The following is a 25,570-nucleotide window of genomic DNA, read 5'->3' as shown; positions in this document are numbered from 1 at the left end:
TAACATGGAACATGCACATTTGAGTCATAGGAAACGGTTGCATTATTCTCAACGTGTAATTGTGCATATTCGTCAATGGTGAAAAGGTCCTACTCATACATTTGAAAAAAAAAAAAAAAAGGAAAAGGAAAAGGTCTAAGATGTTATGGATAGGCATAATGTGAATTCTGTTTTTACTCATGTCTATTGCTCTTTTAGATCAATTCATCAATTGTGTCTTAATCCTAAATTAGTTGGTGTCTTGCATGTGTTTGGGACGTAATTTTTGACTTGATGTCCACATCGAATTATTCTAACTTAACGTAGTTAAATAGTAAATTAAAAAATGTATATTAATTAATTACTTTATGATTTAGTGATAAGAGTGTGTACGCACCGGGTGGAGGTTAGTTTTCATCAATTTGGAACATGGAAAGTTGGTTAACAAAAATGTATAGTTAATTACTTATTACAATCGGTGAAAGTACACTAATGGAATCATTTCGATATGATCCAGTAACTTATAAAATATTGGATAATTTATATATTATGAGTACATATAACTTAAATTCTTTTCCTCCTTTATCTATCGTCCATCTGAACTTGAAATATGCAAAGCTTATGTAAGAGCAGCTTTTGTGTATCTTCTAGAGGCACTCTTAAAATTCTCGATCATATTTATGATGATGGGGTAAGTGATGTCTTGTGAATCTTGTCACTTTGGCTGTACAAGGCCCCATATTTTCTGTTGGGATGGCTATAGATTTTGGCACTTTCCTTCAATCCAAGCATTGACCCCATGTCTCTTTTTGTTGGTTTCTTGGTTACTTTTTGCCATAATTCATGTATAAAATCACCATTTTAAAGAAAATAATGAATGTTTTTTTTTTTTGGTTTTCATCCGGTTACTTGCATTGGAGTCTCGATTAATTCGAATTCCCGCAGCGTAAGACCCATTTAAGAGGGAAGCGCTTCCTTACAGGATTTTATTTCATACCCAAAACTCGAGACCTCTGGTAAAGAATGGAGGGACCTTATCCTTCCCTACCACTAGCTTTGTTGATAATGAACGGGTTCAATTAGCAGTGGAAGCAAAATTTTGATCAAGCGAATCCATCAATTACTATATATACATTAAAAAAAATTAACCTTGTATATACAAACTATAATGTGATTTTCTAGAGAAGGAGGTTCGGATGAACCCCTTCCGTCTTTGGATTCAATTGAACCCAACAATTTCGATACAGAGGATAGATATATAAATAAATAAAAAATTACTAAATTTTAATAAATATTAAATCTTGAATTCATAACTTAAAAAGTATAATAGGTTCAATAATAAGATTTAAATGTTGAATCTACCAAATTCGAATCCTGACTTTACAGTTATGCATGACATCATCCCTCCGACGGAAAAAACCTTTATCCAAGTTATTATTTAAATATTGTTTTGGAGCTAAGTTTTAATAATTTAACAGTAATTTTATTCTATTTTTAAAAGGTCTGCTTTTGCTTTCGAAATATTGAGAAAAATCAAGGTAAAAAATTATTATAAAGATCTGCTAAATTTGACCATTAGAGTCCAATTAGACACCTAAAGAGACGGAAGAAAAAATGAGCGACATAATTGACAAATTATTTACGTGTAACAATGATTAACACGTATTAGCGATATGACTAAATCCAATTATTGAATCCGTCGCAAAAAAAATGTCATCTTAGCAGAAAAAAATACTATCCCAAAATAAGTGTCATTTTAAGTAGCCGTTTGGCCATAAAAATTATTCACTTTTTTCCGAATTTTTTTTCCACTTTTTTCCGAATTTTTTTTCCACTTTTTTTACTTTTGGGCGTTTGGCCATAAATATTCGGAATACAACTTGAAGTTGTACTCCGGAATACCAAAAATAAGAAGTTGTACTCCGGAAGTTTTTACAACTACGTGGGCGTTTGGCCATAAAAATTATTCACTTTTTTTCGGAATTTTTTTTCACTTTTTTTTACTTTTAGCGTTTGGCCATGAAAATTATTCATTTTTTTCCGGAGTTGTACTCCGAAATACTAAAAACAAGAAAAACTAGTTTTTCAAAAAATTTCAATTTTTTTCACTTTTTTACACTACATTTCACTAAAAACTATAATTTTAAAAATTATGGCCAAAGACAACTCCAACTTCAAAAATTTCAAAAAAAAGTGAAAAAGTTTTTGGCATTTATGGCCAAATGGGCCCACATTTCACCAAAAATTACAATTTCAAAAACTATGGTCAAACACAACTCCAACTCCAACTCCAACTCCAACTTCAAAAATTTCAAAAAAAGTGAATTTGTTTTTTGTATTTATGGCCAAACGGCACCTAAGAATTTAAGACAAAAACTGATAAGTGTTTCCAACTATGCCCTTAGCATTAAAGAAGTAGTTCTCTTTAATGTTGCTCAATTCTAAAAAGAAATTTAATATAGAGGGGTAGCTTAGTAGACTCTACATTTTATTTGTTTATTTCTTAATGAGCGTGATATTTGCTAAGATGACACTTATTTTGGGACGAAGGAAGTATATTAGTTATCTCCGCCTCACACCCTCTTGTTCAAGATTACTCCCTCCCGATAAAAGAGATTGTCCACTTAGCCATTTGCACACCTTTTAAAAAAATACTAACTCCTAATTAAAAATATGTAATTTGACTAAACTGCTCATAATTAAATAGGTCTTAGGATTTTATCACATAACACTTAATAGGGGTAAATCTAGAAAGATAAGGTTAATTTTTTCTTGATTTGATAAATGAACACTCTTTTTTATTAAAAAAAAAAGAGGTTAAGTGGACACTCTTTTTAATTCGGGGGAGTATTATATTTGAATGTTCTTAATAAATTCTAAATGAGCTTCATCAATTATCTTTAATTCTTTTTTCTTTGCTGACGCGTGGTTAAATCACGTTGGAGACACCAGCCGTCCCCGTTGTACTCGAATTTGGATATATTTGCAAGCTATTTAGCACCAAAATTTGGAGTTTTTCCCTTTCTTGTCGTTGTTTCTTTCTTACTTTTCCATTCTTTGTGGCCTCATTTGATATAATTGGACCCAGGAAAAGTTTTGGGAGCTTGCTTCATGCGGTAAATAGCTTTATGAAGTCGACAGACATATTTTGGATGAACAGTATCCAAGAAATCAGAAGATTGAGACGTATAAACCTCCTCTTCAAGAGTTTCGTGTACAAAAGAGTTTATAGACTTCTAATTACTTAAGAGTCATTAAAAAAAAAAGATACAACAGTTTTTCATTTCCGTGAGCTTAGGGATCAATTACGGATGTAATTGGTCGATCAGTTCATTCGTGCTTAATCTGTCAATCAGCTCTAGGAAATGAAATCACCTTTTATAGACAAAGTTTTATCTCAAAAGTGAAACTATTTAACTCGAATTGAATTAGTCGAGCACAAAAGCAAGTATCGAAGCTCGGGTGGAGAAAAAAAATGTAGTTGGATATTTTAACAACTATATCCCTATTAACTACACAAGAGATTGGTTCGGGAGTTAAAGAGTGGTGTTGGTGAAAATACAATTGCAGTTGAAAAATATATAAATAAAACAAATTACCTTCAGGCTGAGGTGCGAATATCTCTTTTTTTAAGGAGATTCAAGTCCACTGTAGAAAATCTTTACCGGTCCAGCAGTAATTTTTCTGACTTATCCCCTTCAGGATACAACAGCCAGCCCGACCATGTCGTATAACTCAACAAACTCTGGATAAGATGTTGAGTGCAAAGTTTCACAAAAAAGAACTCCTATCTTTAACATATAAACTCTCTTTTATTTTCCTTACTTTTTCCAGAACTCTTCAATGTATATTTTCTACATTCCACAAAGTTAAGGGTGACTTCTATTTATAGAAGAAGAAAGTCATCCTTGTAATAATTATATGAAAATTATGGTTTAGTGGGGTATTAAATTGGTAATAATATGGAGAATATGGGTGAGTAAAAGTTTAGCGGTTACAAATGTTACAAAAAAATAATTGTCATTATTGCGCTAATGACCATTAACGTGAGAAAGAGTTACAAGGCATAATTGCCACTAACTGATATGGTGTCAAGCAGAGACGAATCTAAGATTTAAACTCTATGAGTTTAATACTTAAAATTTTTAACATTGAACCTATTATATTTTTAAAATTAGAAATTCATATATATTATTTATTATAATTTTTGTAGATTTTTACATATAAATTTATGCTCCGTATCAAAAAGGTAGGGATTCAATTGAACCCCACTTACAATGCTACATACGCCTCTCACTTTCAAGGCCACAATATGCCTTCTAAACGTGGGATAGAGATGGCACAATTAGGCAATTTTAAGGCATCACTTTAATATATTAACATATATAATATTAACATGCTCAAAAACACTTACAGATAGATAGACCTGTTAATCTAGACATCCTATGTTGAAAACATTCCTCCCGTCCTTGGGATTGACCCATATCACATTAATCTAAAAAAATTAATTAGATGGTCGTTAAACTTAATTATGACGAAGTAAAAGAGAAGGCTACACCAGCTAGCATAATAAAGTGAATGACAAGAAATTCCTAGGATGAAAAGACACTCAAAATAGAGAATTAGGTATGAAATTAAAGACTAAATGACAAAAGGCCATAAAGATTGACGATTAAGACGAAGGATATTATGCGAGTAAATAGAGCAAATGATCATTACAAGTGAACTTCTCCCTCATATTCAAGAATTCATTCATAATCTTTATAGCGAATAAAAAGAAAGAATAGATTCATATAAAAATTCTCCAAGAAAACGAGAGTTATTATTAAATCAGTATATTGTTTTTGACTGGCATCAGACTTAATATAAATACAATATGTTTAAAATTTTATTATTATGATCAGTGAAAATTTATATAGCGTAGTTTGTTCAGATTGAGGAATTATTCTTAGTGCTGTTGTTGGTTTTATTCATCATCATCATCATATAGACAGAGTTTTTCTTGGAGTAATATTTTAGGTTTCTCACACAACCAACAGTTAGGTAGCAAAGGTTAAATAGCAAAAAAGTCAACATGCCAAATACTTTGACCAAAGTTGTCTTCAAAGGCCGTTAATTCAGGTAATCAACGTCTTATTACGTTTAGCTGACAAATTCTCAGCTTACATAATATAATGTACATACATTTATGCTCCACATTTTTTCTTTCAAGTATCTGACTTGTCAATAATAATTTCTTTAATAGTAGCTGCAAATAAGTCCAAAAGTCATCATAACAAAAACAGAAAAAAAAAAAAAAAAACTACTCTGCCTTGTTCTACCTTTGTACATTTTCCTATTTGAAGAAATAATATAGTTAGACAATTATAGATTCTTGGGGTTGCTTCAATTTGAAAAAGAAAAAAAATCTTTTTGAGTTTTGAAGTAAAGGGGCAATTTTTTTTTTCTTTGCTTTATATGGTTATTAATTTCCTCAAGAAGACAAAAAAAAAACTGGATCTTGAATTAGTGGTGAATAGAAGTTGATAGTTAATTTTCAGGTAGTTAAGATTTTGGTACACTTTTCACGGGAAAACTGGGATTATCACAAGGAAAAAAGCAACAATTGTCAACTGTCTGAAGTTATTGCAGCTCAAGTTTTTGTGGTTTTGTTTCTGTTAGAAATTTTGTGTTGTCAGTATAAAACTAAAGGCTTTATGCTGTGTTTTATCAGAGAAAAACACAAGTTTATTGATATCCAATATTTTGTGTTCTTGAAATGGATCATTCTGCAGCAGATAAGGATTTTAAAGCTGTTGAAGTTGTAAAGGATAAGAATGGAGTTGATCAAGTTTTGCTTCGAAATCGACGTGGCGCCTCTGTTCGAGTTAGTCTTCGATGTGTATTACTGTTTGTTGCACCATTTGCTTTTTATCTTGATATTTTGTTGTCGTATTTATCTCGATATCATGCTTCAAATTCTTTTTTTTTTTGAGTCGAGGGTCTATTGGAAGCAACCTCTCTACCTCACAAAGGTAGGGGTAAGGTCTGTGTACATACTACCCTCCTCAGAGACCACTTGTGGGATTACACTGGTTATGTTGTTGTTGTTGCCTCTGTTAGAGTTAGTAACTCTTGAGATTAATCTTCTGATTTGACTGAAGGCTGTGTTCATAGATTTAAAGACTTTATATGTTTAAGATGAGTCTGGATCATCTATCTGTTCACTTACCAGTATTATTACTATTATGCTAGCATTATCTTATGCTTCGATTTTATTACTGTTGGTGTTTCTTTTACTTTGGTTATCTTTAATATTTGTATTGTCTGTACTTTTCTTTCTTTAATATTTTCATCGCAGCTTTTACTCTTGCAATTCTTTCAAACCATTTTCTGAAAAATGATTTTCTTGAGCCGAGGTTCTATCGGAAACTCTCTCTACCCCACAAAGGTAGGGGTTTAGTCTATGTATACCCCACCCTCCCCAGACCCCACTTGTAGGAATATGCTGGGTATGTTGTTGTTGTTGTATGTGTTTAAGATGAGAATTTATAAATCTGAAATCTTTGAAAAACTGATGTTTTCTGTATTGTTTTATATATCCAGGTTAGCCTTCATGGAGGACAGGTTCTATCATGGAAGACTGACCAGGGTGAAGAATTACTTTTTATAAGCAGCAAGGTACACTTCTGAAGACAATTGTATTGAAGCAATTATTCTGGTTTTCTTACTTTTGTCTTTCTTCTTAATTTGATTATGGGTGAAAAGCTTGTAAGTTGTAAGCAGGGGCAAAATCAGAATTTAGAGTTTGTGGGTTCAGTATGAGTTTGATGGTATATACATACATTTAATTCTTTTTGGGCATATATATACGTAGTTCAAGCGAAAGCAATGAGTTAAGTTGAACCAACACGACCCTCGCTAGATCCGCCTCGTCTTGCTAGACTCATGTTTCCACTAATCTTGCAATGAAAAGCTTCATTTAGATCATGCGGAGGCGGCACCAAAATTAAAGTTTATGGGTTGAGGATTCTAGTTTTTTTATGTTACTGGATTCTAAATTAATAATTCATACATATTCACTGAATTTCTTAAAGCAAATACAGCGTTTGGCCCAAAGTAACTGGGTTTGGCCGAACCCGTAAGATAGACACTGTCTCCGTCCCTGAATTCATGTTGAATCACTATACTTTCTTTGAAATTATTGTTGATGAAATGTGAGTATCATATGTTACTACAGAATTTATGCTACATGGTGATATTCTTCATCTCCATTACCCCCTTCAGACCCTCAAATTCTTGTTCCAGCATGAAGGTGGTTTTTCTAGTCCCGCTTGTTAAAAGTCGAATTTAAGGAAATCTCAGAAGTAACTCGATAACTGAAGAATGAAAGGAGATAAATATGTGAAACGGAGAATTTGTTGCTACGTAGAAACTGATAGCTTGCTCTCCTTTATGTGTTTTAGGCAACTTTTAAGCCGCCAACAGCTGTGAGGGGAGGGATTCCCATTTGTTTTCCACAGGTAACATGGTACTCCAGTTGTCTATATGCTTTACATTCCTCTTAAGTATGACTTTTGAAATGTGACTGATGTTTACGTATACTTGTGAAGTTTGGAAACCGGGGCTCCCTTGAGCAACATGGATTTGCCAGAAATCGGATGTGGGTCATTGACGATAGCCCTCCCCCACTGCACCCTAATGATTCCAATGGAAAAACATATATCGACTTACTACTTAAATCTACTGACGATGATCTTAAAATCTGGCCTCATGGGTAAGAACTTTATCTTGGATACTCTTAAGATTCGTTCAATATAATCCATTTCTTTTCTTCATAGGCAGCACAGTTAAATTGTTGTGAAACCCAGTTATAAATGATCAAGTAGTACTGCTAGTACATTTCCAGCTAGTGATATTAGTCCTCTCTCTTCTCTTTCTCCAGTTTTGAATTCCGCCTGAGAGTGACTTTGGCTGTTGATGGATGTCTTACCCTGATATCACGCATCAGGAATATCAATTGCAAGCCTTTTAGTTTCTCCATTGCATACCATACGTATTTTGCTGTCTCAGATATCAGGTAACTATCAGAAAGAGTTTGTTACTGAAGGATTCATCTAAACAGAATGATTTGTTCCCATCTCTAGCTTCGACTGATAAAAAAATCGCTTTATAGTATTGAGGAGCATCTGCTGTCAAATGTCTTATATGAACACAAAATAAGATTAGTTGTTTACAATTTAAACCTATAGCTAGGGCCGGCAAACTGGTTAAAAATAACAAGTAACCATCCAATCTGACAAATTAGATATGGGTTGGATAACTGACTTTTTAAAAATGGATCAAATATGAATACTATCCACTAAAAGATGAATAATATGGATATCCATATCATCAATACCCATTTGTCTGCTTTTTATTTTTTATGAGTTCTTGTTTTCTAGGAATCTAAGCTTAAACCATGGATAATATGAATATCCATATTATCCGTCAGTTAACCCATTTTTTATCCGTGTTAAATATGGGAAGGTCAGATATTTTATCCATTTTTGTTTAACCCATTTTGACCCATCCATATCCAACCACACCCACCCGTTTGCCATACCTGCCTAGAGCGTACAACTCTTTGTCACTCCCACAATTTCTGGAGCACAATGCTGTAGCATACCAAAAATAAAAACAGGATGAATATATTTTCACCCTTCTGATCTATTAACAACAAAAATTCGATGTTCCGGTTTATAAGCTCACTAGGTATGTCGTGTTGATTCTCATTGATTAATAGATTTGTGAATTTCATGACATATCCATACAGTCTCCCTATTCAGAACTTGAAAACTAAGCTAAACTAACTGCTCTCATGACAGTGAAGTGAGAGTGGAAGGCTTGGAGACTCTTGACTACCTTGACAACTTGTGCAACAGAGACCGTTTCACAGAGCAAGGAGATGCCTTAACATTTGAATCCGAGGTAAAAAGATTACATACTATCTGATCTTGCGGGGAGGTAAATTTTAGAGAATTCTTGTCTTGTTTGGATACTCACCTGAGGAAGCACAATGTATACTGAACTTGCATGATTAGATTGTTTATGTTTTGCATAACTGGTTAGTGAGTTTGTAACTCAGTCTTTTTCAACAACTCTTTATGGTAGGTGGATCGAGTTTATCTTAGTTCAAATGATGTGATAGCAGTTTTCGATCACGAGAAAAAGAGGACTTTTCAGATAAGGAAGGACGGGCTTCCTGATGTTGGTGAGCTCGACTATACTTTTGCATTTATTTATGTGGAACAAAACCTAGGAAAAAAAAGTTAGCAGCACACAAGACAACTTGTCATGGTCATAAGTGAGAAGAATATCTAAAGCATGTGAACATATTCAGGGACCATCAAAACATTAGGAAGGTTGTTGTTAATTGCAAGTATTAGATGATTTTCTTTATAAGAACATTAAAGTTCATGTTGAAAAGCTGACAATTTGGTGGACAAAGTTACCTGATACCTGTGTTGGTGGGAGGTAGTAGGTACCAGTGAAATTAGTTGAGATGCACACAAGCTGGCGGACACCACGGTTACCCAATAGAACTGAAAATGTATGAGAGGAGAAGGGATCCATTATACAGATAAAGTCCTTAGGTGGGTTTTTGAGCAACAGTACAGATTTTGTATATGTAATCCCTCTGTGAAAGGAAGTTATTAAGACTACTGATATGAACTCTAGAGCCCGTTTGGACTACTTGAGTGAAAGCACCTGATAAGCATCAAGTATGGAATAGGCAGTTACATATTAGGATAGAACTGTTGAAGAAGTGTTAGAATTAATAATAAGTAGAGTCTTGGCATGCCATATATTCATTCCATTTGTGACTTTTTGTTAGATTTGGGTAGTTGGTGCACCCAACCCTGTATGGTAACTTCAAAACATTGGACATGTTCTATTTATAATCTAGTTACTGGACATATTGTGTTTGTAATCTAGTTACTGCGTCTTTTCCTGTCTGGACAGTTGTTTGGAATCCATGGGAGAAGAAATCTAAAGCCATAGCAGATTTCGGAGATGAAGAGTACAAGCATATGCTTTGTGTAGACGGAGCAGCAATCGAGAAACCAATCCCCTTGAAACCAGGTGAAGAATGGACAGGAAGGTTGGAGCTGTCTGTCACACCTACAAGTTGAAGGATCCGTGCACAACACGACCTAATTAGTGAATGTATGACCTCCTTAATATTAACAGCGAAGTCGTACACTAAGAGCCAATATCAATGTTTTTTTATTGGTGTGAATTAGTAGTACTTAGATGATTGATTGATGTTTAAGAGTTCCAATTATTCTTCTTGTATACATGTAATGGAAGTGGGGAAAAGTCCTTTTTAATGTTTCCCCAAACTGTTGTAATGTGAATGACTTTGTTATGCAGAAATGAATCACCTGATGCTGTGTTCTCCATTATATAACCAAAAAATTGGTCTTTATTTATGTGAAAACATGTAAAACTTTGATTAAAATAATATTGGGCAAAGAGGAAAACAACTCAAATATCAGAGCCAGGTTTCGATCCTTGGGGACCTGTGGGTTATGAGCCCACCACGCTTCCGCTGCGCCATTCTGATTGTTGATACCAGAAGGCTCAACCTAATTAATATCCTATTTTCGGGTCCAGTGATTGTATTTACCTATTATTGCTTTAAAAATTTAGATGGGAGGTGGAAGCCTGGACGATTGAATCTCACTAAAGAAAAAACGCTTATGAGTTTTAACTAGTCATCAATTAATTACTTAATACCTATCCTTAGACACAAGGAATTGACAAGGATCAACTGATTACTTATTGAAATATTGAATAGAAAATGAAAAATCGTACTACAACAAATGTAAATGAGTATTCTATTGTTCTGACTTTGATTGACGACACATTAATTTTAGGTAGATTATAGTCCATTAATGTTAAAGAATATACTACAACAGAGTGCTGTCATGCAATGCATCGACAAATATGAATAGAGTATCAAATCAAAATCCAAAAGCAGAGATGAAAGGATCATCTTACATTCTTACTTAGACATGATCATCTACCGAATCAAGCTGATAGAAATTAGAAAAATGTCTGAATCAATCTTATTTGGAGAAGTGGCCAAGAATTTTTTGTGATATTCATGATACAAGCCAGCAAAAACAAGGTAATATCAAATCTAAAAACATAATAGCAAGACAATACACATGGATTCTAATTTCTAATGTCTATCTAAAACAAAGCAAAAGAATTATTGCACACTGTTATCTTCGAATATATGAATCCGTATATTTAAGGACAAATATGGATGGTAAAGTGAAAAGAAATTGCAAGTGCATTGTCCCTATTTTTATTGGATACTCCCAAAAGGGCAGTTGACTATCTTTTTATCCTAATAATTATCCTGGATGATTTTTCTCTATCTTTTTATTTTTAAGATTTTAATAATTAATGAAATGATGCAAGTGCCCTTTGAGAATTCCACATTGACAAAGCATTTCTACCAACCAACATGAAAAACCATTGTCAATGATTTAAATCATTAGCTAGCCTACAATATTCTCTAATTTTAAAAATGGGATATTGGCACTTATAGTCCCTCAAATATTGGCGAATTTTACTTTTGATCCTTGTGATTTTTTGGTTAAGCATATTTAACTTTTAATTAATTGATATGTGCATTTTTGATCCCTCAAACCGTGAATCTTCAAAAATTTAACTAATTATTACTAGCTAAACCATTCAATTATCGAAGTATTGTGTTAAGTTATATTGTTACTCCATATTTGAAAGTGATATAGTACTAAAAATACTTTAAATATCACATAAAAACACGTATTTTGGATAATTCAAGGTAAAATATGTATGAGAAAGAAAAGAGATAATATAATAATATAACGGTTGTCTAACGAGATACTATGCAGAATAAGATCTTCAGGTGAGTAACATACGGATTGACCTTTTTTTTTTTTTGTTGGTAATTTAGACTTTCCATTGATCACCAAAAAGTGCAGAATTACAATACCTCGAATGTTTGAAATAAAATTTATGCTTTATCGAACTTATTTCATTTTGTTCAAGGCGTAGCCAAATATTATATAGATCTAAACTAACTGAGGGAGCAAAGTGCAATTATGCCATAAAACAATTTCTTTTGAGGGGTTTGCGAAAGGGGGAAGATATAGTAATAATGATATATAATCGGTTGGTGTACCTCGAATCTTTTTTATTTTATAGCAGTTTATTAAATCTCAATTAAAAAAATTTCCTATTGAAGTGCCGGTTGTTTATAAGGTAACCAAAAAAAAAAAAAAGATTATTGCTTAATAGCATCATCATCACAAAAACAATAGAAACTGGTTCATTAAATTTTCACAGCTGCGGAGTTACGATTTTGAAAAATAACTCAAAGGAGATATAAGATATTATTAATGAGATTTATATCCTGATAAAGAATGGATGCTCATTTGCCATTCACGTGGAATTATATGGACCATCACCATAATAGTATGTGCCAATTTACACGTACCTCGACTATCTCATCGGTCATATGCTATCTTCTATGAATACATGTACCGGATAGCTCTGTTTATCAACCTTAGACAGATAGAAAGAAATCATCTACTAGCGTTATGTTTGAAATCTAGCCTCCTTTGATTTTTATCCTAGCCCATAACCTTAGTTCGGAGGTATAGCTAAAATCATCTAGTATTTTCTTTTTCTCAATTTATGTGTCATACTTTTTTTTTTAGTCTGTCCTGAAAAGAATGTCACACTTTCTTAATTAGAAATAATTTAACTTTAAATTCTTACTTTACCATAATGAGATGATTTATAACCTTCAAAATATTCAAGATTTATTTTTACATCAAAAATTTCAAAATCTTCTTTTCTTTTTAAAACTCTTTTTCGAGTCAGATACTTTCACACAAATTGGAATAAAAAAGTATTATTTTACATCAAAATCTCGGTATTATTGATTTTGAACCAAACGACCCGTTAGAGTGCAAAAAAAAACTAATTTTACCCAAAGCGCAAGCGCAAACGCAAAACAAAAATAATACTTATACAAAAGTTCTTTTTTTGTCGTGTAATTTTCCTTTTTACCATTTCAAAGTGCCCAAAAAAATGTCCACTTACTGCAAATTGACCCCTGATGAGAATTGGACAAATGACTGGGTAATTATATAATTGGACAGAGATGTGTTTGGTTGGCAGAAGAGAGCCACAAGAGTTGTCATAACAATAACAACAACAACCCAGTGAAATCTCACAACGTTGGGTCTGGAGAAGATAGAGTGTACGCAGACCTTACTCCTACAAAAGTAGGAATGAGTTATCATAATTTCCAAATTTGTGCTATTTTTAATCCCTGCAATATTTGTATGACAATGATACACCTAATAGTCCCCACTCATTTGTACCTTTTAAAATTAGTGAATTACGACAAAACAGCACGGATTGAAAATTGGAGACAGGCCCAATGTGGTACCAAGAGGTGTAACTGTCAGTTTAACTAAACTCGTAGCATGTTTGTTCATTTGGACTATGTTATTATAGAATTCAAAAGTGTGCATATCTACGTACAACTAGGGCTGTTCACGGTTTTGGTTAAAATCAAAATCAAATTGAAAATTTAACCAAATCGAAAAAAAAAATCGACATTTAATTTAGTTTGGTTTGATTAGGTTTTAAATTTTAAAAACCGATAATATTTGGTTTGGTTATGGTTATATTAAAAAATAACCGAACCAAACCGATAAATTATATACATAAATTTTATAATTATTTATATGTATAATATTAGTTTTTCATAAATAGTTATAAATATTTTATACCTTTTAATCATTAATTTGATTTTTGGTCTACTTATTTCACATGATTGTTTAAGGCCCATGTTTTTAAGAATATGTCCAAGTCCATGTCTTTAAGTCTTTTAACTCTTTAAGTGTTAAGTGTAAATCTACTAACAGAAGCTTACGTTAGAGTCTAATGTCTTTAACTTAAATTTTAAGCCTTTCTTTGTCAGCCATTTGATTTTAGGTTGTTTCTTCTTTTTTTCCCGAATTTATACCTTTATTTTTTCTTGTCTGAATGGGTCCTAAACTTCTAATATTTTTCATATGAAAAGGACAGAGGTTGTAGATTTGGAAGTTCCTATAGAAGATACTTCAGTAACATCAGCATTTGCTGCAACTCAAGCACATGGTAATGCCCTAATACTTCTTCCGTGGGTAATCCTCCTAAAAGGCAGAAAATAACAACTCTTTGTAGTCGAGACCCTAGCCTTGGGGATAATGATAGAAAAACATCCGAAGTTTGAGATCATTACACAAAGTGTTTTTAATAAAATGGGAGAATTGAGGACAAAATGCAAGTATTGCCCCAAATTTTGGGATCATTACACAAAGTTTTTTTATTTCATATATTTTCATTTTAATTTTAGGTAGTCTTTATGTTTAATTAATATGTATGTTTGTAACAACAATTAAAAGATCCTATGCTCTACTTTATTTCCAGGTATGTGTATTAAGATGACAAAAATGGTGCAGCCATTACTTAGTTAGTTTTTAACTCTATATGTAATAGTTTAGCAACTTTGGGTAACTTGAGTATGACACTATCACTAATAGTGAAAATATTTCTATGATGTATGTTCCACCTTAAACGATAAATAAAAGTTATCGTTTGAACAAAAAAAAAGACGTGTCTTTTTCAACTTTTTAATGTTTTACTAATAAGTCTCATGACTGCTAGTCATAAACTGAAAAATCCAACCAACCGAACCAAACCGACAATAACCAAACCGGTGGTTATTATTTTATTTGGTTTGGTTATGGTTTTAGACATTTAAAAACCAACTAAATTGGTTTGGTTATGGTTTTAATCAATAACCGACCCAAACCGAACCATGAATACCCCTATGTACAACAATAACACATCCAATGTAATCTCACGAATGAGATTTGGAAAGGGTGGCGTGTACGTAGCCTTATCCCTCTCTTGTGAAGGTAAAAATGTTATTTTCGATATCCTCTTGGCTCAAATAAAGCATAATAAAATTAAGTATGAAAAATAAAATACAATATTGAAGCAGTCATGTTGAACATAACTGAGAAGTGAACGGTAGCAACAATACATAATGCATTTACTGAAGCAAAGGAAACATTGGGTAATAATAAAATCAAAGAGCTTGATAGTAACTGATCAATAATAACAATATTGAAAGGTGAAATTAGACAACGATCGACTACCTACTAATCTTCTACCTTAATTCTCGACCTCCATATCCTCCTATCTAGGGTCATGAGTGTGCATATTATTTGAAACATGTATATTCATTTTTTCATCATTTTTGGATGTGTGATTTGTTTAAAGTGACATATGCAACCCTTATTTGCAGAAACATATCAAATTTATAAGTTTATGAGTCTTGACAAGATCCTGCTTGCGACCTAACCGCAATTCATTTATTTTTATGGTTCATATTTTATTACTTATACTACATATTTAGTAGATTTTTAATACATATATAATAAGATCTTAGCCAAAGCTATAAAGTTCTGTCAAATCCGTATCACATAATGTGCATCCATCTCTGCTTATTTGGAAGGTTTTTAGCCTAGTCTGTTAGTCATTTCACCTTGACGGTGAGCATCACAAAAACATTTCATATACTAACAAATAGAAATTCCAAAATTGAAAAATTGTATAGAAAATTTGTTTGGGGAAGTAACATTGATTCTCAAAAAGTGCATCTCGTAAATTGGGACTAACTTCACTTGGAAAAGGAGAAAGGAGGTCTTGACATCAAAAGTCTTAGCGAATTTAATGATGCTTTTATTGCCAAGCTTTGTTGGAGATTTATCTCGGAACCTTAGGTCTTGTGGGTCTCGGTGTTAGAAGGAAAATATGGGATCCAAAGTAAGCCTCTGCCTTTGATTTTTCCTTCTTCTCGGGGTACAACCTTATGGAATCGTATGTGCAAGCTTTGGCCTTTTGTCCGTCATAATCTTTGTTGGTCAATAGCTAATGGTAAGAATTGTGTCCTTTTGGTATGACATTTGGTTGATGGATAAACCTTTAATTGAGGTTGTTGATAATTTTATTCCTGATCATATTTTACATTGGATGTTAGTGGATGTTGTTGGGAATAAAGGAGATTGGAATTTGGAGCTCATTTCTCTCTATGTTCCACAACAAATAGTGGAATTATTTGGCAATTTCCCGCCTTCTAGTGAACAACTCGGAGATGATGAATTTTTCTGGAGAAATAGTACTAGTGGTTCCTTCACAGTTGCTTCTATGTATGAGGTTCTCAACAATTCAGAGAATCTTCTTTATGATAGAATCTAGAAATTGATTTAGGGCTGGTCCAGGCCTGAAAAAATTTGAGTGTTCCGTTGGTTGTTTGGCAAAGGTGGAATGCTTACAAATTTGGAGAGATATCGCAGACATCACTTCAGAGAGTACTTGCACGGCTTGTGGAGCAGAAGAGGAGTCTGTGTTGCATGTTTTGCAACATTATATGCATGCTCGGGCTATCTGGGTTCACATTCTTAATCCAGATGACATGTCTCAGTTCTTTGCTCTTGATATTCATGGTTGACTTTCTGACAATTTAACGTCTAAATTCAAGGGACTTACAAATGATGATTGGAGAATCATCTTCGGATACACCTGCTGGAAAATTTGGTTATGGCGTAATAACGCTCTTTTTCAAAATGAGTATCTTTCGGCGGGCAAAAATATAATAACCCTTGTTAGCATGATTAGAGCTTGTGCTACTTCTTGGCTTTCGTTGAAGAATATTGGGGAAGCGTCTAACAACAAGCATATAGTTTCGTTCGGCTGGTCACCTCCTAGTGTTGGGTGGGAAGCTTTGAACACAGATGGGGGGCTCTTCGAAGGAGTATTTTGATAGGAACTGCAGGCAGTGTATTTAGTGATTTTAATAGCAGGTGACTTGGAGGTTTTTCAGTCAAAATTAGAGTTTGTACATCATTTAGAGTAGAGCTATGGGGAGTCCTCACTGGCCTTCAGGAAGCATGGGATAAGGAGTGGCGCTGAATTGCCTTGTAAATTGATAATGCTAGTGTAGTTCAGGTGTTGCAGGCTGGAAGAACTGCACCTCATCGGAATGTGATATTGTCAACCGCATTCGTCAACTCTTGGCTAGGAACTGGGTGGTCTTCGTTACTCATAGTTACAGGGAGGCTAATTCGGTTGTTGATGGTTTAGCCAATTTGGCGTTTAGTTAAGAATCTCGCTTTGAATGGCATTCACATGTGCCTCCTAACATTTCTTCGCGTGCTGCATGAGATGTTGTTGGGATCTCATTCCCTCATTTAGTTTCGGGCTAGTTTCTTGGTGTTTCAGTTCTCTTTAAAAAAAAAAAAAAAGGAGTCTGATTTGTATCATAATTAAGTAGAGTGTTAGGTCGTAAAAAAGGCAAAAAATTACCTCACATGTTCTACTTAATGTGATACTTTTATTACTTAAAAAGTTAAAACAAATTCTTATTTGATTATGATTTTTAAGAAAAAATGATAATATGAAATTTCGATTTATTCTTATTATTTGTCTACAAATATAAATATAATTTTTTAAAAATGTTTAAAGTCCAATTAATATGAAATAAATGATTTTGACTCTGAATTTCGTTATAATGATTTATATTTTGTAACATGTCAATCATTGAATCATTTCTGGAATTGAGTTATTCAAGTAGTAATAATTTTATTGGCCATAGATCCCTCTAGTATTTCCCTTTTTTTTCTTCTTCCTTTTGTGAGGTAAAATGCCAATACGATCATTTTCATTTGTACATCTCGTGACTTTTAACTCTATTTTTCTGTACAGATAGGTCCACTCACCATATCTATTATACTGCACTACTGAGTACTAACGGTTGGAAATATTCATCACTTTTTTCTTATTTTCTACTCAGTTTTGGTGCTTGAGCAATGTGTAAATTTTCAATTCGTGTCGGAAAGTGACACATTAAGGTTAAATCATTTTCTAACAAAGGCGACTCCATACTCACGGCTCGAACATGAAACCTTTAAATTAAGATTAAAAAATACTTACCACTCAACCGCAACATTTATTGATAATTTTTCGTCACTTTTTTTTTCTTTGCAATAAACTGTAAATATTACCATGGAACAAAATAAACTTACACCAAAAGAGCACTTAGTAATTCTAACTACATCCCAGGAAGGGTATAGAATCATCTAAGAGCCCGTTTGGATTGACTTATAAGTTGGTCAAATCAGCTTATAAGCCATTTTAAACTAATTTTAGTATTTGGTAAAAATAGAAAATAACTTAAATTAAGTTAAAAAGTGCTTAAAATAAGTCAAAATCAAGAAGTTACTCAACCCTAATTTTTTTTTTTTTGGCTTAAAGTCATTTTTGTTTGACCATGACCAACAACTTTACCCTTTTATTCCTTATATTTTCTGTTAATTTCAATACTACCCTTACTTCTAAAAATCCTTTAAGCACTTTTATCCAAACACGTAACTATTTATTTATAAAATAATTTTCAGCACTTAAAAATACTTTAAGCACTTATACTTAAAAGTCACTTTTTAAGTTAACCCAAACGGGCTCTGAGCCTCCAACAAAAAAAAACAGCCTAATTACATCAAGTGCACCAAAACAAAATGTGACCCTGTGGACCTAGCCTCCGTACCACTAGCCTACAACAATTAGCTCTTTTTGTACACTTCAGTTGCCTCCTGTGTACATGCTACTCCCTCGGTCCAGTTTATTTATCATATATTGACTTGACACGCTTATTAAAGAGTAAAAAATAAGATGAATATTTTATCATATTATCCCTAATTATTGCTAATTATCTAATGATTGAAATCAATTAAAACTTACAAAAAAAAATGTGCAACCAACTAATTAAGTCGTGGGTTCCAACAATTCACATATTTCCCATAAAAAATTAGTTTTGGAGCCAAAATTTTCATATCGGAAAAGGGTCAGAAATGCCCTTAAACTATACGAAATGAACAAAAATATCCTTAGTTCATAGTTTGGTTAAAAAATGTCCTTAAACTATACGAAATTGAACAGAAATGCCCCTATTGTTACTTTATTGGGTCAAAAATGTCATTTTCCTAATAAACATATTGTTTATTTTCTTTTTAGACACATTATTTTTATAAAAATGTTATTTTAAAAAAACATTTTCTTGTTTCTTTTCTTTTAAAATCCCTTTACCTAATAAAAAAGTGAGACGTAATTTTTTTTTGGCTTCTTAATCTCATTTTATCAATTAAAATAAAATTACTGATGTATTTTTTTAACTAATAATATATATCATATATATAAGATCTAGTAACCCATCATTAATTTTCATTTTAGATAACGATAACATTCTTTTTCCTAATAAAATATTTTATTTTTATTTTTTAATCTTTTCCTAATGGAATTAGGATAAGCATTTGCCGATGTCTTGGTTTTAAAGTTAAAATGAAAAAGGGTCAACAATAACTCCATCGACAATATCTTAAAGATTTTGTGATTTGAAGCAATGTAATAAATTTTCTTGTTTTATGGCATTATGATTATCGTATCTTAACTTTAAAACCAAGGATTATATCAGCATATGCTTATCCTAATTCAATTCGGAAAATATTAAGAAACAAAAATATTTTCTATTTTATTAGGAATTTTTTTTTAAGTTTAACTTCTACATATTGACTATGTAACAAAGTTTCTATATTATAAGGTTATTTATACTATAATTACAACAAATCAACTATAAATAATGGAACTATTAATATGAGAAATAAGACATGAGCGACAAAAAAAATACATATTTCCTTGAAAAACAAGAGAAAAACATCATAAATTGGTGTCTAATAAATTTCCATTATTCCATGTGTTCACCCATTAATGATTTTTTTCGTGTTGAGTAGTGTAAAACGCTTCCTAATAAAAGTGACTCCGTACCAAAGATCAAACTCGAGGCTTCTGATTAAAAAATAATACTAGCATTTATCACTCCACCACAATCCCGGTATCAGGTAGGTCATTAAGATGAGTTCCCACAAGTGAATTGAAGTAACAAAAAATTAGAAAAATGTTCTTGATTAAAACAGGGTAAACTCACTTAATTGAAAATGACTCAGTTAGTTGTGTAATTGTACTACTAACCGAGTGTACTTACACTCCCATTCACGAGCCTTCTTAATTTGTGTAAATGCAGTCCAAAAATGTTTCTATTTCCCACCAATTAATTCATCATTACACAGCTCATTTCTCCATAAACAAGAACACAAGTGAAAATTTCAAGAAAAAGTAACAAAATTTGTTTCTGTCTATTATTCCTGAGAGAAATTATCTTGGTTTTGGCGTTTGAAATGGAAAGTTAAAGCACAAAGAACAAAAAGAAAAGCTTCTTCTACAGAAGATTCTGACTCACAGCTTGCTTTCATTTAAAATTACATCCTTTTGACCCTAAAAAATAACTTATTTCAAACCTTGTCACTTCCATTTTTTTAATCTCATTTTTCAGAACCCCACATTGCTTTTTTCAGACACCATTCTTGGGAATTTGACTTTTTTTTTTTTTTTTTTCTCACTTTGTTTCACACTATATATATACACATGCATCCTCATATTGTCTGTCAGAGAACATTTTTTCTTTTTTTCTTTTTCACTTTAACCTTGTGCTAAGCTGCTGGTCCTTCATTTCTTTTTATACCCAAAAGCTTAAGTTTTTGAATTAAAGATTTGAGCTTTAGATTTCCCTTAAGGGTGTTTGCAGGGTCTTTGAAATAATTGAAAAAGTTTTGAACTTTAGATTCTTGATGCACCTTTCTTCTTCCAATGTGACTGCAAAAGCTAAGTTCTTGAAGGGTTTTAAATTAAAGTTTTGAGCTTTAGATTTCCTTTTTTTTATGTGACTATAATAGATAAGCTTTTGTGGGTTGAGGATGTTGCACATTCTTGAAATATAGTTAAAATAGTGCTGAACTTTAGATTTTTGATTCTCCTTTCTTCTTCTTTGTACATCCAAAAGCTTAAATTTTTGTGAGGTTTTGAATTAAAATTTTGAGCTTTAGGTTAGCTAAGCTTTTGTGGGTTGAGGGTGTTTCAGATTCTTTGAAATAGTTTGAATAATAGATTCTTGATGCTCTTTTCTTCTTCATATGTGACTACAAAAGCTAAGTTTTTGAAGGGTTGGGGGCATTCAGAGTCTTTAAAATGGTTAAAGATTTGAGCTTTAGGTTCTTGAAAATGGAGGGTTGGTGGATTTTTTATCTGAGTTTCTTAGTGAGTATATTTCTGTTTTCAGAAGGCACTGTTCTTGATAATGATAAGCAAGCATTGTTGGATTTTGTTAGCCAGTTTCCACATTTGCACCCTTTAAACTGGGATACAAATTCTTCAGTTTGCAAGAACTGGACTGGAGTGGGTTGTAATGAAGATGGTTCTAGAGTAATAGCACTTAGGTTACCTGGGGTTGGGTTTAATGGTCCAATTCCTAATAATACACTTAGCCGTTTAACTGCATTGCAGATCTTGAGCCTTAGATCTAATGGTATCAATGGTACTTTCCCTATGGATTTTAGTAACCTCAAAAACTTATCTTATCTTTACCTTCATTACAACAATTTATCAGGTCCTTTGCCTTTTGATTTCTCTGTTTGGAAAAACTTGACTAGTTTGAACTTGTCAAACAATAGATTCAATGGCACTATACCTAGTTCAATATCGGGTTTAAGTCATCTTACTTCCTTGAATCTTGCTAACAACTCACTTTCTGGTAACATTCCTGATTTGAACTTGCCCAACTTGCAGCTACTGAATTTGTCAAACAATAACCTTATAGGTGCTGTGCCAAAATCACTTCAAAGATTTCCAAAAAATGTGTTCATTGGTAATGATGTGTCTTTACTCGACTACCCCGTTTCGAATTCCTCTATTGTTGCCCTGCCTCAGCAACCAAATCCGAAATCCGATGGTAAATTGAGTGAGAGGGCTTTACTTGGGATTATTATAGCTAGTAGTGTAATTGGGGTTCTTGGATTTGGTTTCTTGATGGTTGTTTGTTGTTTTAGAAGAAAAAAAGAAGATGGTTTATTTCCTGGAAAGATGGAGAAGGGAGATATGTCTCCCGAAAAGGCGATTTCGAGGAGTCAAGATGCTAATAATAGATTGGTTTTCTTTGAGGGTTGTAACTATGCATTTGATTTAGAAGATTTGCTTAGAGCTTCTGCTGAGGTATTGGGGAAAGGCACGTTTGGTATGGCGTATAAAGCGATATTAGAAGATGCTACCACAGTGGTTGTGAAGAGGTTGAAAGATGTTGGTGCTGGGAAAAAGGAGTTTGAGCAACAAATGGAGGTTGTTGGAAGTATAAAACATGAAAATGTAGTGGAGCTTCGAGCATATTACTATTCGAAAGATGAAAAGCTTACTGTCTCTGACTATTTCAGTGAGGGTAGTGTTGCTGCAATGCTCCATGGTATGATCACTTTATGCACTCTCTAAATTTCAGAAGTTTTAATTTTTCAACTCTGTCATTGCTTTATGGACTTTGTTGGCAGATTCATTCATACTGTTCTGTTGTTTGCTTTGAATAGGTAGATTAGTTAGTATTTTGAATGATTGTTAAAACCATCTATTTGTTATCCCTCAATATGTTGCTCAAACTCTTCAAAAATATCGCCGGGCCTGTGTTGGATCCTCCAAAATAGTGCTTTTTGGAGGATTCAACAGCGTTTTTGGAGAGGCAACGAGTTCTTACTATCAGACATGTTAGTTTAGTGAGTTGAAGAACATATTATAGCAATTAAAAGCATCATAGAATCTTCCAATCTAAAGGCCAACTAATATAATTTGTTGTGTTATGGGTAGGGCCAACTGGGAATCCACTGAGGTACATTGTATGTTCCATATATTCTCTTTCCAGCTTAATAGTTTGTTGCACCAAAGAAAGTGGATGATCTTAACATGTGGTTTAAGCATCTCTGTGGGGCAGTGACTCCTTTTTTTAAAAGAAATAAAAAATAATAAGATGAGCAATATCCTATCTCTATTTTAAAATCCACAACATATTTTACTATACAAATCTTTGTCACTAGAGTCATTCAGTCATTATACTATTGATTGAATTATTTCATAGCATGCGATAATCTTTTCTGATTTCTAATCCCTTTTTATGGCAAGTCAAAACCTTTCATGATTTTGTCGAGGTCCCAGCTTCCTTTTCCCCACTTCTTTGTCCACCAGGCAAATGCACAGGATGTCAAAGTGCATGAACGGCTAAGCTTTTTGGATAATTTTGTTGTAGTTGGTTGACATCTTTCATTACCATTTTTACTAGTGGGACCTGATTTAATTAAGTAGGAAGTCTAGAATAAGGAATCCTAAGCAATTGTCAACCTTATTATGCTTAGAATATTTTGAGAACATTACAACAAAATTCTTTATGGCTATGTTGCTTATTTACTCCCCTAATTTTGGTGTTAGATCTAGGAGTTCTATTGTCCTTATCCACCCAAATGGAGTGACATGGCAACTTGTAAAAAGTCAATTAGTTATCTCTTTATTGTATTTCGCTTATGTTAACCTAACGTTTCGAGTGTAACTTCGGCCAAAAAAAAAAAAAAAAACTGTGTGAACAGTAGAGATGATAAGTTCTGCAATGGATGTTTTAACTTTTAAGTGCTTCGCGTTTTGCTTATTCTAAGTTGAAGGATCGACCAGGAGCTTCAAGGCATTCTGATTACTCTAATATTTGGCATGTTATAGAATGATAACTACAAATTAAACAAATGCGAAAGATACAAAGGAGTGAACTCCCAATCCTTTGCTTCCGTTAAAAATGGAATAGTTATCCTGTGGTATTATAGTCTAATGGGGCATGATAGTTCAGCCTATTTCTTCTAGTGTTGAATCAAAAGAGATAAAAGTGCTTTTAATCCAGTTGTTTCCTTCTTAGTTCTCATGAACCTTGTTGTTGTATGTATTTTTTCCTTCACCTTGTACAAACACGGTATGTTAGAAAGACATCTCCTCAGAGGCGGAGCCAGAATTTGAAGCTTATGGGTTCGGGATTCTAGCCCTTTTATGTTATTGGGTTCTAAATTAATAATTTGTACTTATTCAATGGATTTCTTCCGGGAAATACAAGGTTTGGAACAAAGTTATTGAGTTCGGCCTGTTACTCTCATTTTTAATTCCCTCCCTTTTGTTGGGGCACTGGTATCGTTGTCATTTTACTTGTTATCAAATTCTTTTGCTATTCGGCCATTGACTATAACGTATTGATGTACTACTTGTAGGTAAACGAGGAGATAACAGGATCCCTTTAGATTGGGAAACTCGACTTAGAATCTCCATTGGTGCAGCGAGAGGTCTTGCTAGGATACACACTGAGAATGGTGGCAAGCTAGTTCACGGAAACATTAAATCCTCAAACATCTTTCTGAACTGTAAACAATTCGGTTGTGTATCTGATGTTGGTCTGTCAACAATAATGAGCTCGTTAGCCCATCCAGTTGCTCGTGCTGCTGGTTTTCGGGCCCCAGAAATAACAGACACCCGAAAAGCCACACAAGCTTCTGATGTGTTCAGCTTTGGTGTGTTGTTATTGGAGCTTTTGACAGGTAAATCCCCCATCCATACAACGAACGGAGATGAGATTATACACTTGGTTCGGTGGGTCCATTCAGTGGTCCGAGAGGAGTGGACTGCTGAAGTATTCGACTTGGAACTATTGAGGTACCCAAATATAGAGGAAGAAATGGTGGAAATGTTACAGATAGCAATGTCTTGTGTGGTAAGGATGCCAGATCAAAGACCAAAAATGTGTGAGGTCGTTAAAATGATCGAGAATGTTCGCGTTCGTCCTACTGGCTTAGAGAATCAGCTTTCATCTGAAGGAAAAACAGAAAATTCAACACCAAGAGCAGCAGCCACACCTGTGCCTGAGACACAGTCTGATTCTCAATGAGTTACTAAAAATCATTGTCTTGCTAGCCATTTTTTCACAGTTTACCCTCTTAATTCATGTTGAAAATGCTTACTTCACTCTCTCAGTGAACAATATGAATACTTGTGCAACCTGATCCCACTTTTTTTTTTTTAAGGTGCTCTTAAACTTGTATTCTGATTATAAAATTTAAATTCTCTTTCTCATTCTCAATGTACCATCTCTTCCATGTTCTTGACCCGGTGATCACAATAACATGGTGGACGTGCGATGAATTCAAGATTTAAAATCAGTGAGCTACAAGTAGGTATATAAGAATAAACACACTCAATTTGATATTGCAGGGCAAATGTGGAAGGTAGCTTATGAGTTCATCTGCATGTAGTATGCTTTGGTTAGGATTTTATAATTATGTTGAAAAATTCATGAAAGAAGTATAAATAATTGATTTTGAACCTAGTAAAACAAATGGGCTGTGTTAGAATTCTAAATTCGAACTTATAATATTCACATCTTGAATTTGTCTATGTTGATTGATAGAAAAATATTTTATAAAATCAATTTCTAAAGTTAAAAATATTTTGAAGATTTGATACTTATCAGCTATTTTCAATTGGTTAAGCCAGATGAACTCGG

At 33.2% G+C, this 25,570-nt stretch overlaps 2 protein-coding genes across 2 annotated transcripts; both read left to right on the top strand.

The window, feature by feature from the left end:
• Positions 1–5,215: 5,215 nt before the first annotated feature.
• On the top strand, positions 5,216–10,389 carry LOC132634823 (putative glucose-6-phosphate 1-epimerase). The gene is made up of 8 exons (XM_060350916.1): positions 5,216–5,845; positions 6,565–6,639; positions 7,425–7,481; positions 7,572–7,735; positions 7,904–8,038; positions 8,826–8,928; positions 9,112–9,211; positions 9,964–10,389. Exons 1-8 carry the CDS (start codon positions 5,738–5,740, stop codon positions 10,131–10,133), a joined length of 912 nt encoding a protein of 303 aa, XP_060206899.1. The 5' UTR covers positions 5,216–5,737; the 3' UTR covers positions 10,134–10,389.
• A 9,893-nt stretch (positions 10,390–20,282) lies between these two features.
• On the top strand, positions 20,283–25,147 carry LOC132634822 (probable inactive receptor kinase At4g23740). The gene is made up of 2 exons (XM_060350915.1): positions 20,283–22,462; positions 24,285–25,147. Exons 1-2 carry the CDS (start codon positions 21,199–21,201, stop codon positions 24,953–24,955), a joined length of 1,935 nt encoding a protein of 644 aa, XP_060206898.1. The 5' UTR covers positions 20,283–21,198; the 3' UTR covers positions 24,956–25,147.
• Positions 25,148–25,570: the final 423 nt, after the last annotated feature.

Source organism: Lycium barbarum, chromosome 4 (assembly GCF_019175385.1).
Source record: "Lycium barbarum isolate Lr01 chromosome 4, ASM1917538v2, whole genome shotgun sequence".
Lineage (NCBI taxonomy): Eukaryota > Viridiplantae > Streptophyta > Magnoliopsida > Solanales > Solanaceae > Lycium > Lycium barbarum.
The sequence above is the reverse complement of the archived record's forward strand: the minus strand, read 5'-3'. Positions and strand labels throughout refer to the sequence as shown.

Bases quoted from the DNA above. Each gene is read 5' to 3' on its own strand.
- LOC132634822 (XM_060350915.1), top strand. From the start codon at position 21,199: ATGGTTAAAGATTTGAGCTTTAGGTTCTTGAAAATGGAGGGTTGGTGG. The intron at 22,463-24,284 runs GTATGATCACTT...TACTACTTGTAG, and splicing joins TGTTGCTGCAATGCTCCATG to GTAAACGAGGAGATAACAGG.
- LOC132634823 (XM_060350916.1), top strand. From the start codon at position 5,738: ATGGATCATTCTGCAGCAGATAAGGATTTTAAAGCTGTTGAAGTTGTA. The intron at 5,846-6,564 runs GTTAGTCTTCGA...TTATATATCCAG, and splicing joins GACGTGGCGCCTCTGTTCGA to GTTAGCCTTCATGGAGGACA. The intron at 7,482-7,571 runs GTAACATGGTAC...ATACTTGTGAAG, and splicing joins TTCCCATTTGTTTTCCACAG to TTTGGAAACCGGGGCTCCCT.